A 16,827-nucleotide genomic window follows, 5' to 3' on the forward strand; every position below is an offset into this window, starting at 1 on the left:
ATATCGCTTCCAGAGGGACCAAGCCTAGGTCCACAATCCCATGAGGAACTGATGTCTCCAGCATCAAGGGAACAGTTCCAGACCGAACAGGAAGCAGATGAAAGCCTCCAGAGAGCTTGGACGGCGGCACGGAGCAACCCACCGCCTCTCAGCTCTTCTAATCGATCCAGGTTTGTTGTAGAAAGAGGACTTTTATACAAGGAAACTCTTTCTGGGGGACACCAGGAAGACTGGCATCCTCAGAGACAGTTGGTAGTTCCAACTAAATACCGGGCCAAGCTCTTGAGCTTAGCCCATGATCACCCTAGTGGCCATGCTGGGGTGAACAGGACCAAAGACCGTTTGGGGAGGTCATTCCACTGGGAGGGAATGGGCAAGGATGTTTCTACCTATGTCCAGTCTTGTGAGGTGTGCCAAAGAGTGGGAAAACCCCAAGACCAGGTCAAAGCTCCTCTCCAGCCACTCCCCATCATTGAAGTTCCATTTCAGCGAGTAGCTGTGGATATTCTGGGTCCTTTTCCGAAAAAGACACCCAGAGGAAAGCAGTACATACTGACTTTCATGGATTTTGCCACCCGATGGCCGGAAGCAGTAGCTCTAAGCAACACCAGGGCTAAAAGTGTGTGCCAGGCACTAGCAGACATTTTTGCCAGGGTAGGTTGGCCCTCCGACATCCTCACAGATGCAGGGACTAATTTCCTGGCAGGAACTATGAAAAACCTTTGGGAAGCTCATGGGGTAAATCACTTGGTTGCCACTCCTTACCATCATCAAACAAATGGCATGGTGGAGAAGTTTAATGGAACTTTGGGGGCCATGATACGTAAATTCGTAAATGAGCACTCCAATGATTGGGACCTAGTATTGCAGCAGTTGCTCTTTGCCTACAGAGCTGTACCACATCCCAGTTTAGGGTTTTCTCCATTTGAACTTGTATATGGCCGTGAGGTTAAGGGGCCATTGCAGTTGGTGAAGCAGCAATGGGAGGGATTTACACCTTCTCCAGGAACTAACATTCTGGACTTTGTAACCAACCTACAAAACACCCTCCGAACCTCTTTAGCCCTTGCTAGAGAAAACTTACAGGATGCTCAAAAAGAGCAAAAAGCCTGGTATGATAAACATGCCAGAGAGCGTTCCTTCAAAGTAGGAGACCAGGTCATGGTCTTAAAGGCGCTCCAGGCCCATAAAATGGAAGCATCGTGGGAAGGGCCATTCGTGGTCCAGGAGCGCCTGGGAGCTGTTAATTATCTCATAGCATTCCCCACCTCCAACCGAAAGCCTAAGGTGTATCATATTAATTCTCTAAAGCCCTTTTATTCCAGAGAATTAAAGGTTTGTCAGTTTACAGCCCAGGGAGGAGACGACGCTGAGTGGCCTGAAGGTGTCTATTACGAAGGGAAATGTGCTGGTGGTGTGGAAGAGGTGAACCTCTCCATGACCCTTGGGCGTATGCAGCGACAGCAGATCCAGGAGCTGTGCACTAGCTACGCGCCAACGTTCTCAGCCACCCCAGGACTGACTGAACGGGCATACCACTCCATTGACACAGGTAATGCTCACCCAATTAGGGTCCAACCTTACCGGGTGTCTCCTCAAGCTAAAACTGCTATAGAACGGGAGATCCAGGATATGTTACAGATGGGTGTAATCCGCCCCTCTGAAAGTGCATGGGCATCTCCAGTGGTTCTAGTTCCCAAACCAGATGGGGAAATACGTTTTTGCGTGGACTACCGTAAGCTAAATGCTGTAACTCGCCCAGACAACTATCCAATGCCACGCACTGATGAACTATTAGAGAAACTGGGACGGGCCCAGTTCATCTCTACCTTGGACTTAACCAAGGGGTACTGGCAGGTACCGCTAGATGAATCTGCCAAGGAAAGGTCAGCCTTCATCACACATCTCGGGCTGTATGAATTTAATGTACTCCCTTTCGGGCTGCGAAATGCACCCGCCACTTTCCAAAGACTTGTAGATGGTCTCCTAGCGGGATTAGGAGAATATGCAGTCGCCTACCTTGACGATGTGGCCATATTTTCGGATTCCTGGGCAGACCACCTGGAACATCTACAAAAAGTCCTTGAGCGCATAAGGGAGGCAGGACTAACTGTTAAGGCTAAGAAGTGTCAAATAGGCCTAAACAGAGTGACTTACCTTGGACACCAGGTGGGTCAAGGAACTATCAGCCCCCTACAGGCCAAAGTGGATGCTATCCAAAAGTGGCCTGTCCCAAAGTCAAAGAAACAGGTTCAATCCTTCTTAGGCTTGGCCGGTTATTACAGACGATTTGTACCGCACTACAGCCAAATCGCTGCCCCACTGACAGACCTAACCAAAAAGAAACAGCCAAATGCTGTTCAGTGGACCGGAAAGTGTCAGAAGGCCTTTAACAAGCTTAAAGCGACACTCATGTCTGACCCTGTACTAAGGGCCCCAGACTTTGACAAACCGTTCCTAGTAACCACAGATGCATCCGAGCGTGGTGTGGGAGCAGTTTTAATGCAGAAAGGACCTGATCAAGAATTCCACCCTGTAGTGTTTCTCAGCAAAAAACTGTCTGAGAGGGAAAGCAACTGGTCAGTCACTGAAAAAGAATGTTATGCCATTGTCTACGCTCTGGAAAAGCTACGCCCATATGTTTGGGGACGGCGTTTCCACCTGCAAACCGACCATGCTGCACTAAAGTGGCTTCACACCGTCAAAGAAACTAACAGAAAACTTCTTCGGTGGAGTTTAGCTCTCCAAGATTTTGATTTCGACATCCAACACATCTCAGGAGCTTCTAACAAAGTGGCTGATGCACTCTCCCGTGAAAGTTTCCCAGAATCAACTGGTTAAAATCGTCCTTGAGATGTGGAAAATATTGTTAGTCTTTATGTACTTGGTAGTATATTTAGAGATGCATGTGTCTTATTAACTCTGTTTTCCTAGAGCTCCAGGAAGAAATCCCAGCCAGTGTTTCACCCTAGCTGAGATTTGGGGGGCGTGTCATAAATATAAAGGGAAGGGTAAACCCCTTTGAAATCCCTCCTGGCCAGGGGAAAGCTCCTCTCACCTGTAAAGGGTTAAGAAGCTAAAGGTAACCTCGCTGGCACCTGACCAAAATGACCAATGAGGAGACAAGATACTTTCAAAAGCTGGGAGGAGGGAGAGAAACAAAGGGTTTGTGTGTCTGTCTGTAGTCGTCTTGGCCGGGGACAGAACAGGAATGGAGTCTTAGAACTTTTAGTAAGTAATCTAGCTAGGTATGTGTTAGATTATGATTTCTTTAAATGGCTGAGAAAAGAATTGTGCTGAATAGAATAACTATTTCTGTCTGTGTATCTTTTTTGTAACTTAAGGTTTTGCCTAGAGGGGTTCTCTATGTTTTTGAATCTAATTACCCTGTAAGATATATACCATCCTGATTTTACAGGGGGGATTTCTTTATTTCTATTTACTTCTATTTTTTATTAAAAGTCTTCTTGTAAAACACTGAATGCTTTTTCATTGTTCTCAGATCCAAGGGTTTGGGTCTGTGGTCACCTATGCAAATTGGTGAGGCTTTTTATCCAACATTTCCCAGGAAAGGGGGAGTGCAAGTGTTGGGAGGATTGTTCATTGTTCTTAAGATCCAAGGGTCTGGGTCTGTAGTCACCTAGGCAAATTGGTGAGGCTTTTTACCAAACCTTGTCCAGGAAGTGGGGTGCAAGGTTTTGGGAAGTATTTTGGGGGGAAGGACGCGTCCAAACAGCTCTTCCCCAGTAACCAGTATTAGTTTGGTGGTGGTAGCGGCCATTCCAAGGATAACGGGGGTAATATTTTGTACCTTGGGGAAGTTTTAACCTAAGCTGGTAAGGATAAGCTTAGGAGGTTTTTCATGCAGGTCCCCACATCTGTACCCTAGAGTTCAGAGTGGGGGAGGAACCTTGACAATAGAGAAGGATAATAGAATTCTTGGCACCTGAATGACAAAGTTAGGCTTTTCCCAGGCAGTTGAGTGGTATCACTTGGCTGACACTAATTTAATCACAGCTCATCAACTTTGTGGCATTTTCAAACAGTGGCTCAATGCTAGCAGAGACTAGATGCAGGAAGATACTGTGGGTAGGTCAGTAGCCAGGCACTTGGGAGACTAGAGTTGAATTCGCTGCTCTACCACAGACTTCCTGTGTGACTTTGGGAAAATTACAGCCTCTTTTGTCTCAGTTCCCCCATCTGTTTTAAGGATGACAGTACTTCCATACTCACAGGAATGAGGTGTGGAAGAGAAGATAAATACATTAAAGATTGATAGCTTGGCCATATAGCTAAGATATATAGAGATGGTAGAGGCCTTTTAGCAGAGACCAGGTGAAGTCTAGCTTCTGTGATCAGGATGGAGCAAAACATTTAGAGCAGTTGTAGTCGGGAATTCTACCATGTCTGAAGAGGAAGCTAACTGAGTACAGCAGTCACAGTTTTTAGTCAATGATAAGCATCATGCACACACAGTTGTCATTCTGTTAAACTGAGGTATTGTGAAAATCAGGGTACATGCAGAAAACATGCACTGCCATCTTGACATTTTGACTGCTGTCTGACTGCAAACTTGGGATAGAGAGGCTCTAACCCAGGGGTGGGCCAAATCTGGGGATGGAAATTGTATGGCAGGCCATGAATGCTCACAAAACTGGGAGTTGGGGTGCCGGCTCTGGGGTGGGACCAGAAATTAGGAGTTCAGCATGTGGAAGGGAGCTCTGGGCTGGGGCAGGGGTGTGGGTGGGGAATGAGGGCTCCAGCTGGTGGTGTGGGCTCAAGGGTGCAGGAGGGTGGGACCGAGGGGGATCAGGGCTGGGACAGAGGGTTGGGATGCTGGAAAGGGTCAGGGGTGCAGACTCCAGGCGGCACTTACCACAAGCAGCTCCTGGAAGCAGCGGCATGTCTTCTTTCTGGCTCCTATGTGGAGGCATGGCCAGGCAGCACTGGGCGCTGTCCCATCCATAGATACCGCCCCTGCAGCTCCCATTGGTTGTGACTGCTGGCCAATGGGAGCTGTGGGGGCGGTGCTTCGGGCGGGGGCAGGGTGCAGAGCCCCCTTGCTGCTCCTACATGTAGGAGACAGAGTGGGGACATGCTGGTGCTTCTGGGAGCCACATGGAGCCACAGCACGTGCGGAATGGGGCAAGCCCCCGACCCCAACCCTGCTCCCTGGCAGGAGTTTGAGGGCCAGATTAAAACGTCTGAAGGGCTAGATGTGGCCCTCAGGCCGTAGTATGCCCACCCCTGCTCTAATTAATATCTCTAACCTCTCAAAAATGTTACAGTTAGTGTGTACTTTTTCACCACCACATCTGCCCTACATGACATTCTGATGGAAGGTGGTACTGGAACAGACTACAAATAGATGCAGATTACAGCCTTTTGTACACTGAGTAAGGCAGGAGTCCTGGGGGGAAATAACATGAGATCAAGTAATTATAATATGTACACATGAGAGGGATGAATTAAAATTTTACGAACAATATTAATTTTTATGTTTTATAACTTGAGTGCCTGACATTGCTATTTTAATGGTCTTTTAATAATTTTTCCTGGATGTAATATAGTGGATCTAATATTTAAGGCACAAGTGACTGAGTATATGATCCATACTGAACTATGATTTCTTTTGTGGGTTAACTCTTAAAAATGTTGCTAACAGATTCCACAAGTCTGACTCATTTTGCAGAATTTTACTAGTGTATAGCAGTAGCTTCTGCAGTAAAAGGCGTGAGGCAAAGAAAGCCAAGAATATAATGTGATTGTCAGCACTTCACTGCAGAATTGTAAGAATTCCAAATACATTTCAACAGCACCATAAAGACGAGCTCTTAATTTGCCAGGTAAAAGGGTGCATTGAGAATGATACAACAAATACAAGAACAAATTGTACAGCTATAGGAAAGTGTCTACAGGAAAGTGATACATATTTAAGGAACAAACCAAAAGGAGCTGAAATACAAGCTAAAGCTTCAAATTAGTTAAAGATAATTGACAAACCACTTATTGTGAGAATCACTGAGTACATTGTAAATATACCCAGGGTCTAATGTTAGTTTAGTTGAATAATCAAATGAAGGACTTGTAGAAAACATGAATAACAACGCATACTATAGGAAGCATGTGTGTGCTCTGATGTTCAATAACTGTTATGCTAATAAATAATTGTAAAGACACAAATATATCATTTTAAGAAATTTTCTAGAAGTGACGTCATCTCCATTTTACCATCGTAAAGTAAGGTTTAAAACTGTGAGCCTGTCATTTGTCTGCCTGTCTTCACAGGAGATTTTATTCCCACTACCCTCATCTGATTAGCAGGAATGGGAGTCTCCATGCTCCAGGCACAGGCACCAATACAAGTTTGAGGAGCCAGTATGTAGACACCAATGAACACTTTATTAAATTACACAGTCTTCTAAGCAGGCACAGTCTCTCAGTGCTCCAATTCTTCATGCTTCAGTGAACTGACTCTGCTCTCTGAAACTGTAAGGTTTCAGCCTGAGCTGCAGATCTAAACTCCTGATGAGATTATGGTTAGTTTTTAGATGTTTGGCATGCTTCTGTGCTTATTCTATTACTCTGATGGGGTTGATAGTTGGCTGGCAGAAAGAAAGCACTAGAAAGTACAGACCTTGAGCCTTACATTTCCATCTGCCCTGAAGGAAAAGAATGTCTTGTTTATAAATGCTCAGTGTCATTCACTAGAATTCATGCTGCTGGCCAGGAAATCACCTGCAGGACAGGGTGAAAGTTAAGTCTCCAGCACTGCAAGTCTTGCTGTACCTCTCAATCTGGGTTCCTGACAACGTCCCCAGTAGAATTTTATGATCTTTCCATTCCCAGAAAAGTCAAAGAATATCAAAGATGGACTGAAACAGAATAAAGAAAAAGTAAATGTATTGTTACCAAGATAACTTATTTCTCTGGTACATGTTTCTAAATTATAGCGATAGATCCACTTGCCTGGATATTTCACTGTAATTATTTGCATACTTCATTTATTGGAATTTCATGTACTGTACATGTATCCCATAGAGGTTGAAGATTTGGCAAACCTATTGTACTGTCTTGGGGATTTAAAATTGTACCTAGTTCGCTAATATTTTTTCTTCTAATCTAAATCTAAGGTTCTCTCAAGTGCAATTCAGCTGCTAAAACACAAATGAATTCATAATCACTCAATAGCTGTTGAACATAGACTCATAGAATCGTAGGAATGGAAGGGACCTTGAGTCCCCTTCTAGTCCAGACACACTATATTGGTGAGCTGCATGTAGTGTGTGTGTCTGTGCATTTGTATGAATGTTTGAAGTATCATTGAGTGCTCTGTAGTCAATGTTAAAGCTATAACCTCCTAATATAAACTCAAAGTGTTTTACTTCCCCCTAGTTTATCCAAAGAAAAGCTCAATATTCCTGACATTTTGCATGCCGCATCTTTTAGAGTAGTGTTTTTGTTTGTTTGTTTTTCTGGGATGTTTGCTAAAAATCAAAAATTCCACTTTTATGTTATGGTATTTTTGAATATTTGCCTATTCTTTTTAAAATGTATTATTTTTTGGAATCATCTTTTTTCCACAGTGAATTGGCCTACAGACTCCATCCGTAATTAGAAGCAATTTTCTTTGGTTGACATTGAAGAGTAAGTTTTCTTTGGTTGACATTGACGAGTAAGTACTTTATTTGTGGGAGGGGTGAGACAAAATATAAACAAAGCATTTTCCTGCCTCCAGGCTTTGTTGCTGCAGCAGCTGCTAGACTGAATCTGAGGAGAAAAGGGATAGATTAGGCTAGGTGAGGTGTGATACGGTAGAAAAATAATTTAGGAGGAGGTGTGTGCGGACATATCATGGAGAAGCAGGGTGGAGCTAAACTCCCTTGTCAAAATGAGAGGAGGCAGGAGGACACTGGTGGGAATTCAAGTTTTCAAGATCATATAGTAGGGGGAACTTTGAATGAGTCAGGAGATAGAGAACAGAATGTGGGTGTGGCAGGAGGAATAACTTGTTAGCAAAGAACTTTGGAAGGTACAGATAGTAGACATAGAAGGGGTGGGATGTATTTAGAGGAATCATGGAAGGTTGAGAGGGGATGGCACAAAAGGTACAGAGGCACACATAAAGGGACAGGCTGTATGGAAATGGTGGTAGGAGATGGGGAACAAGGTATGGACTGGAGTGTTTTAGGGAACCATGGTGGGTCATAGAGAGGGGATGAAAGGGACTGGATGATTATAAGATCTCAATTCCTTTTCAAGGGATCATTTCCTTTAATCACCTATTGATTTTTGTTTGGTTAGTTATGAGTGTAACATTTTTTGCAAATTTGAGAAGAAAGAAAGAGTTATAGCTGTATGTGTATGTGGGGGTGATAGTGAGTATTGATGGGTTATAATCGTGAAGGACACACTAGATACCTTATTTTTAATTTTAAGACATAATGTGCTTGTTTTTAAAGGTGTGAAATTTTACAATGTTTTGTTGTATAAAACACACACATACCTATTGTTAACCATGAATCACTGCTAAAAAAAAAATAGTTAGCATTTCAGTACAGTTCCACCTAACATTCAACAACAATATTACACTTTCTTGACAAAAGTAATAATACTGCTCGGCATTTTTTTCTCTTAGAATTTTTTTCTCTGCTCTATTTTTCAGTTTCTTTCTCCTAACTGGGACATGGATAAAATAATGTTTGGGCTTGAAAGAAACATTCATATTGTATCATGCAGCTTTGAAATAGGGGGAAATGAGTTCACCATCCCTAATTAGAAGCAATTTTTCTGAACCATTCAGTTTGACTGTGTCCAGTTTAGCAGCTAACCATGCAGACTTTAGTCACCTTTATCCATTTAGGAACTTGAACTGAAGATGGTTCAGAGATATAGATGTCTCTTTTACAAATACATACTATAAATTAACAATGATGAATGTGTCCAGTGCAGTGTACAATGTAGAGCCGGTAAGCTTCAGGTAGCCAAATTATCAACTTATTGTCAGTTTATCATTTAATCCTTTGATTCAGAACTAGGCAGTTAATTTGTGAATAGGTTTGGGGGCATCTTTACAATTACTTGCATCAAAGTAAAATGACCTTTAATGCATAATAAGATGAATGATAAGATTAAAATCCTCTAAAAATTGTTCATTTGAAACAACTTTCTTTTTCTTTTTCAATTATGGTAACTGAAGCTGCATTGAAAGGCCTTTTTTTTTTTTTTAAAATGAGGACAAAGTTGTATGCTGAGTATTTACTCAGTTGTGTTTTGGAAAAGCCACTTGTATGTGTTCAGAATCTGTTACACAAGCTGCCACTTTACCATGCTGGGGTCTAGCATATCAGAAGATTTTTTTCTTTTTCCAGTCTTCATTTTTTTGTTCTTTATATTAAAAATGTGGCAACAGAGGTTGAAATCCCCCAAGTTTCTATGAATGTAGGATTTTCTGGGGCTGATGGAGAGATGAAGAATTTATATATCCAGTTACACTGCCATGCCCACTCTGCTAAAGGCTAGCTGAGTAGACTCAAGAGTTTAGAATTCACTTACACCAATGTAAATTAGGGGTGACTCCACAGAAGTCAGTGGAATTACACCAGAGTAAAATTAGTAGGAGAGTAGAATCTGTTCCATTATATCCCCTAACAGAAGGGAAACTTTCTCATCATAGAACCTCCCACACAGTTTATCTTAATTTGTTATAGGCATTCTCTGACTAGAAAAATACCTTCCTTTGGAATATTTGCAATGTTATGGTACAGGACTGAGAAACAATATTGAAGCTGTGTGTGGATTATTGTTGTGCAACATCTTGTCAGTGCCATAAATCACTTCACTTTCAGGAAGCTAGAACTCACCTCCAATTTAATCTTACTCTGATCTGTTTGAATGCAAAAAGCAAACTTTCAAAAAATTGTGCATGAATCTCTGTATCTCCTTGTTTTGGTTGAAATGTTAAGAATGAGCAGTGAATTCCTGTGCAAGAGGCTTCTCTTGTGGCATTTCAGACCTATTGAAACTAGGGAGCAATGTTACTTTGTGATGGGCATCTCTTGAAAGATTCAAAGGTTCTTTATGATTTGGAAAAGCATGAAGAATCTGGACACTTTTCCATAATCTAAACCTATTGCTAACACCTTGAAATCTGCAAATTGGACTGGAAATTTTGTGAGAAAAGTCTTGACCATGGCATTTCATGCTTCTGATCAGGCCTGAAATGATGCAAATAACCTTTCACATTGTATTGTGGCACACCTGCTTCTATTCTGACTCAAACAGGAATACAGAGGCACACAAGAGTGGGAAAATAATTTTAAAGTAGATTTCTGAAGTGTTCCAAACTTAAAATTAAAAAGTTAGTTTACTCAAGATCAAATTTGGGACTGAGAATCCAGATCAGTTCCCATTTATATGATTTTTTGCTTCTCTTGCCCACATAGCACTGTGCACACGAGCGCTTATGTCGGTATAAGTTTTGTTGCCCAGGAAGGTGGTTTATTCATGCTGCTGAACGACATAAGTTATATCAACATAGACCGTAGTGTAGACATATTAGTGGGAATATATCAAGCTAACTATCCTGATTCTGCTTTCTCACCAGAGAACATAGGGAGTATCTCTTTTTGAAGTACTGTAAGTGAAGCTAAATTGGTGTCAATCAGAGCAGAATCAGGCACAGTCCATTTTCTCAGTGGGTTTCGTTTAATTTGAAATAACGTTTTACAGGAATGAGGTTTCAGGTTTAAAATTGTAAATAGCGGTATAGCATGGCAGGCACTCACTGCCATGGCGCCTCCTGCTGGTCATCCAGGAATTAGCTCAGTTCCAGCCTCGGAGTGCCTCCTGCTGGCCGATGTATTCCTATTGATGCCTGCTTTCTCCACCACTTATAGCACTTCATGCCCCGTGTCCCTCCTGGACCCCGGTGCCCCTTTCCTTAGGGTGCTGTCCCGTAGCAGTGCCCCCACACTCTGGGTCTCCCCTCCTCAGGGAACCCCAAACCCCTAAGCCCACCTCACCTCAGTAATCCACTGCCAGTCCTCATCTAGCCCCTTCCCACAGGGACAAACTGCAGTCTGAAGTGGCCACTCATCATCGGCAAGGGGGGTTTGGACCTGCTGCCTTTCCAGCCCCAGCTGCCTCCCTGCAGCCCTAGTACTTCCCCTGGCCTTTAGCAAGGCCTCAGCCTGGGGACCCACCAGGCCAGAGCTCCCTAGCTCAGCCTGCTTTTCCCCAGCCCTGCTCTGCCTCAGGTACCCTGCTTGCTCTCCGAGGCAGCCTGGTCCTCCCTGTTCCTCAGCTGGAGCAAGAGTCTTTTCTCTCATTCCCTTGGCCTGCCCTTTTATCAGGGTCAGCTGGACCCTAATTGGGTATGGCACTGTTTACCCAACCAGGCTCCCTTGGCTGCTTTTAACCTCTTCCTAACCAGAGTGGGGTATCTGCCCCGCTACACGCGGATTGTATATTGTAACAAATATTGAACAGTGTTTTAAGGGCATGGTCCTGGCCATAGGATGCTGAAAGAAGGGAAGAGATTTTAGGGGAAAAGTTGGGTGAAATCATCAGTATTTCCATATGCATTCTGAATTATTGTTTAAAAAAAAACACTTGAAATTCTGCTGAATTGCACATAACTTTTTGGAGAAAATACTCCATCAGAATTTGGGTACGTTTCCCAGAAATTTCCAGTGGCACTAATAAAGTGAAAACAGTTAGAAGCTGATAACAGTTTCAGGTTCCTCCAGTGATTAGATCAGCTCTAATAAGGTTATGAAGAATCTCAGCTGACTTGCAGTATTTAGTACAGAGCTGGGGATGCCTCAGTGTCATTTGTATCTTCTCGTCTAACTCGAAACCAAAACTGCCATTTTCCCCCCGTGCCCTTTATTTAGTGGCATTGCCACTACCAGTTGCAATATATTAGGCAGAAGGGTTTTGTTGTTGTTGTTTTTTAAGGTACATTTTATTTAGTTCAAGTATGTGACCATCAAACTTAATATTACACTTAAAACAGCAGGCTGAACTCAAAGAGGAGTCCAAAGGGGAGAACCCTACTGAATACATCCATTAAGCAGCATAGCCTGCCAAGTTCATGTACATTAGCTAGTTTTGTAATTTTAACAAATTCCACCAGAGCTTTCATTCCACTGACCTAATTTAACAAGAAGGAAATTCAATAACAATCCCAAACACTGACTCATTATTTCCCAGGAGGAATTTAACAACACTTCTACATCAAATAGTGATGTGTGAACAGTGGAATATACATACCTATGGGCTGGGGGTGGGGGTGGGGGGAGCAAGAGAAAGAAGATACTGTATCTCCTTTACACAGGTAAACCAATAACTTTCCATCTTTGGGGAAAATAGTAACAGGTCTAAGGGCTTAGATGTACATATGCAACTTCCTCTGACTTCAAGAAACATCAGCTAAGAGCAAGATTTAGTCAGTCTCTGTCTCTCTCTGTGTGTGTCAATAAAAAGAATATAGGCATGGGCGTATGGGCAACATAGAATTGTGGTAATGCTATTCATCAACAAACAAACACACAGTACCTACCCCATGTAATACAATTTATGATTGAGCCTGATCCTTCCAACCTTTGCTCACATAAATACTCCCTTCTTATACAAAGTAAGGATGTGTTGGTCTGGCGATATATCATTACAATGGAATGATCCTGGGTCCTGATCTTGCTGTCACTAAAGTCAAAAGCAAACATTAATTTTTGCATCCTGGTAGAAGCAGACACATACCAGTAAGGCAATGTCTCACAGTAATACATCGTGCTGGGAGATGCTCATATTTTATTAATTGGTTTAAAAATTTTAAATATTAAATTAAATATTAATGTTTTAAAAAACAATAAAATATTAGAATATTATTTAAATATTAAATTAAATATTAATGTTTTAAAAAAACAATAAAATATTAGAAAGTCACTCATCATCAGGCTTTTGCAAATTGAACAAAAAGATTAACACATTGACTTTTTTTTTGTAAGAACCCAGAGCAGAGCACGGGGCAAGAAATGAGATGCATTTTTTGACATTTATGAGACACACTTTTAAATTAAGAATCTGAAAATGCCTAGGGTTGTATTCATCCATGGTGTAAAGCCACTGAAGTCAACAGATTTTTGTCAGGGATCAATGTAGCCGAATGCATTGTTCTAAGGTATGCTAAACAATGCTGTGTCCAAATCATGGAAGTAAAGGAAAACCCATCAAGTTTCTGTATCATTTCAGGGTTTTTTGTTGCATATGGAAGAATACAGTATATGTATATACTGAGGAGCTACAAGCATTGGCTGTATATGCTCCCATTGCAGATTTAAGAGAAAAAAATGTAGAGAAAATGTATCCTATTGAGAAGAAAAAGCCATAGGAGCATTCATATACGCTTGCTGCCTAGCAACAGACACCATTTCCCCCTTAGCAGGGGTCAGTGGGCTCTGCAAACAAAAATGGACGCTGAAATACGAAGCTAACATTTCTCTCTCACAAATTAGCCAGTAAGGAATTAACAAGTTCTACACTTCTGTTCTGGTTGCAGACTGCATTATGTGGCCTATGCAAAGCTGTTCTTATTTCATTTAAGACAAAGTACTGGAAAGAAAATTATATTATTTCCCAGAAACGCACTATTAGCGTTCAGAAATGTGTTAGCCCCTTTACCAAATAAGTAAAAGAAAAGATTGACATTCCCCAACATTGACATTCTTCAACAATCAAACAGCCCAGTCTTGTTCCCACTGAATTAAAGTCACGTCCTTTGAGTTAATATAAAATATAAGTGACTTCTGTTCAGACTTCTGCCAAATTTGGGTGTTAAAAATTAGACATGACACAATAAGTAAGGGTGGGAAACTTAAATGTGGGGAATGAGAAGGGAAGGCAAGTGTTACAGTAATAATTGTTTGTAGTTACTCATTTTAGTCATGTGTATATCTGAGTTCTGTTGGGCGTGGTACTTAAGGTACTTACGGGAGTTACAGATAAAATTAATATTTTTAGGTAGGAGTTGAAGGTGGTAATGGAGGCTTGGCAAAGAGGAACTGAAAGAATAGAGTGCACAAACTGGATTTACAAGTAATCCAATGTTTTAATCTTGTTAGCCAGTGGTCCAAAAGACTAATGCAAAGCAGTTTTAGAAACCACAGAAATGATGAAACATTAGTTCCCCATTGTTTTATATATTTATTTGCATATAGAGAGAGTTCTCTTATTTATAGCTCCTAATGTTTTGTCTGCTATATTTATGTATATTAGAATAATCTGTAATAATAATTGTATATACTTAAAGTCCATAATGTACCATTATGATACATAATTATATATCTTTCATTTATAGTTAATATATTTCAAAATAGCTTCGGTCAAGTTGCCATGGTGCTTTGGAATGACATTAAATATCAAATGTGATCCTAACAAAAACATTTAAGTGTTAATATTCTTTTTTTTTTAATTGTATTTTACATGGTTTGCCTGCTGAAGCAAATCTAAATGAGCCATGCAGACATTTGCTCTTAAGCGTTTGGTAATTTCCAAATTTAATCTTTTAAAGTGGAAATCAGCTAATGGTGTCAACAGTCATGAAGAGTGATATACTGAGAAGGAACATAGGCACAAGATTGGAAACAGTTTATTTCTGTTTGATGTCAACAAAAGATATTGATGGAATCTGCCTATTGCTTCACAATGGTGCTAAATGCTTCCTTATTGTGTCAGGAAAAAACATAAAATACTACACAAACCTAACATAACAGGTTTGGAAATGGATTTACTTTTTTTCTCTCTCTGTAGTAAAAGTTGCATATTGAATGTCAAATTTAAGTATATTGTAAACCAAAAACATCCTGAATTCACTATGACTTAACATCAAATAGATCAAGTCCTAGTTATTTCATCGTTTTTTTCTTGCATTTAAAGTTGTTTGCATGCTACCTCAGTTCATACTGTAAGTACTACATCCTAAGAACTTTTTATATTAAAAAGTTTGCTTCTTGTCATGTTGCTTTTCTTTTGATGCATATGATGTTCCCTTTTGCCATTTAAAGTGCCTGGGGGAACTAGTGTTTCACCATTTCTGTGGTTTCTAAAACTGCTTTGCGTTAGCCTTTTCAGGCCTCCGGATAACAAGATTAATAAAACACTGGATTACTTGTCAATCATATCAGGTGGAAAATATTTGAAGTAAAGGCTGCAGTATTTAATATGTAAGTGCTAATAGTATTAATCCCCTAGTCTACATGAAAAAAAAATCCTCAAAGTTCTTAAACTGAAAAGTTAAGAACAAAAGTTAATCAGCTCAATGCACTTTTGTTGTGTTTCTCATGTAATGTTTTGAAAGCAGCTACCTGCTACATTTGCAGCCCTCCCACTTGGTGAAGGTTGACAGAAACCCTTTATAGTCACGATATCAGCCATCAGTTGGGTGCACATGGGAAATAATCAGTTGCTTTCTTTGCTGTAAAGTACAGTGTGAAGTCAGTCACAGGCAAATGGAATGTTTTCAACTTACACTGTGTCTTTTCTGTTTATTTTGAGGATTTGGTGGATATGTGTGGAAGGGAGATGAACTACTGGAAATCACTTGGCTGCACTGCCAATTAAAGAGACATCAAAAGGTAATCCAGGAAAAGAACACTGTTGACCCCACAGCCATCTGGCTTGGAGGACAGACAGCAGTGGAGAACTATGATAATACAACAAGTGTTACTGCTACTGCTGCTCTGGATGTGCCTGCCACATCCCTGCTATGCAGAAATGCTGTTCAGAAGGACAACTGACCACCAACCGAAAGACTCTGTGGCACGTGTATCAGGGAGTGATGGAAAAGCATTTCACCGACAGAAAAGGGGCTGGATGTGGAACCAGTTCTTCTTGCTGGAGGAATATACAGGCTCTGATTATCAATATGTAGGCAAGGTAGGTCTGTATTAAGGTTTGATATTTCTCCATTACATCCTTATATATTTGTCCTACTACTGTTCTCAAGTTACTACAATGACTTATTCTCCTAGCTGAATGGTTGGTTTTCCAGGCAACACTATACAAGTTGTTTATCTGCTCTATTGGCGATCTCTAAAAGTAATAATGCAAAGAGTTACTAAAAACTATTTAGGAACATACAAATGTCTGAAACAAGCTAAAGTGTATTTCACAAATTATTGTGTGATCTTCACAGCATTCCTACCACCACCAGCGACCTACTTTTCTCTCCTATTTCTGAATCTCGTATTTTAAAATTCTTTCTAAAATTCTGTTTCATATTTTTTTCTCTTTGACCTTTTTCAGTTTCATGCAAATGCATGTGGACTCCTATCCTCTGTCTGTACTCTTTGTACACAATTCTTTCAAACACAAAATGGCCTTTCTCCTCCAGTGCTCCCTTTGTCTTAATAAACTGCAGAGGACGAATGTCATTAACAAATGTGATGGAAAATAAATATGAGGAATGAAATTGTGAATTTAATGCTACTGACACCAAGAAAAGAATTCTGTATTTTTAAATTAAAGCATAAATTAATGGGCCACTTTCTGTGTTGACTGCTCTTGATGTAGTCCGATTTTTTTTTTTATGTCAGGATGGTTGTACTGAGTCTGCCAGTGCAGAACGTGGCCCAGTATTTCAGAGCCCCATGCTGAAGGAATAGATGGAATAACAAAAAGTGAAGAATGGCAGCAGTTCTAGGGATGAAAAATGTTCAAATAACTAATTTTATTATAGGCAGCTACTAAAAGTAAAACAGCAACTTGCTCAACCAAAATCTTCCTGTCTTTCCCCCTTTCATCCAAAGCAATTGCTAATGAATCCTT

At 40.9% G+C, this 16,827-nt stretch overlaps 1 protein-coding gene across 8 annotated transcripts in view; it reads left to right on the plus strand.

Annotated features, from left to right (window-relative positions):
• CDH10 (cadherin 10) overlaps positions 1-16,827 on the plus strand; it is a 159,790-nt gene that overhangs the window by 52,455 nt on the left and 90,508 nt on the right. For 4 of the 8 annotated variants that reach the window (XM_084621601.1, XM_084621602.1, XM_084621595.1 and 1 more), the window contains exon 2: positions 15,556-15,936. In XM_084621601.1, coding sequence (XP_084477727.1) covers positions 15,706-15,936 — 231 coding nt within the window. In that variant the 5' untranslated portion in view covers positions 15,556-15,705. Of the gene's footprint in view, positions 1-7,586; positions 7,676-15,555; positions 15,937-16,827 lie in introns of all 8 variants that reach the window. The other 4 variants (XM_084621597.1, XM_084621598.1, XM_084621596.1 and 1 more) reach the window with 2 other exon arrangements.

Source organism: Lepidochelys olivacea, assembly GCF_965140295.1.
Source record: "Lepidochelys olivacea isolate rLepOli2 genome assembly, chromosome: 2".
Classification (NCBI taxonomy): Eukaryota; Metazoa; Chordata; order Testudines; family Cheloniidae; genus Lepidochelys; species Lepidochelys olivacea.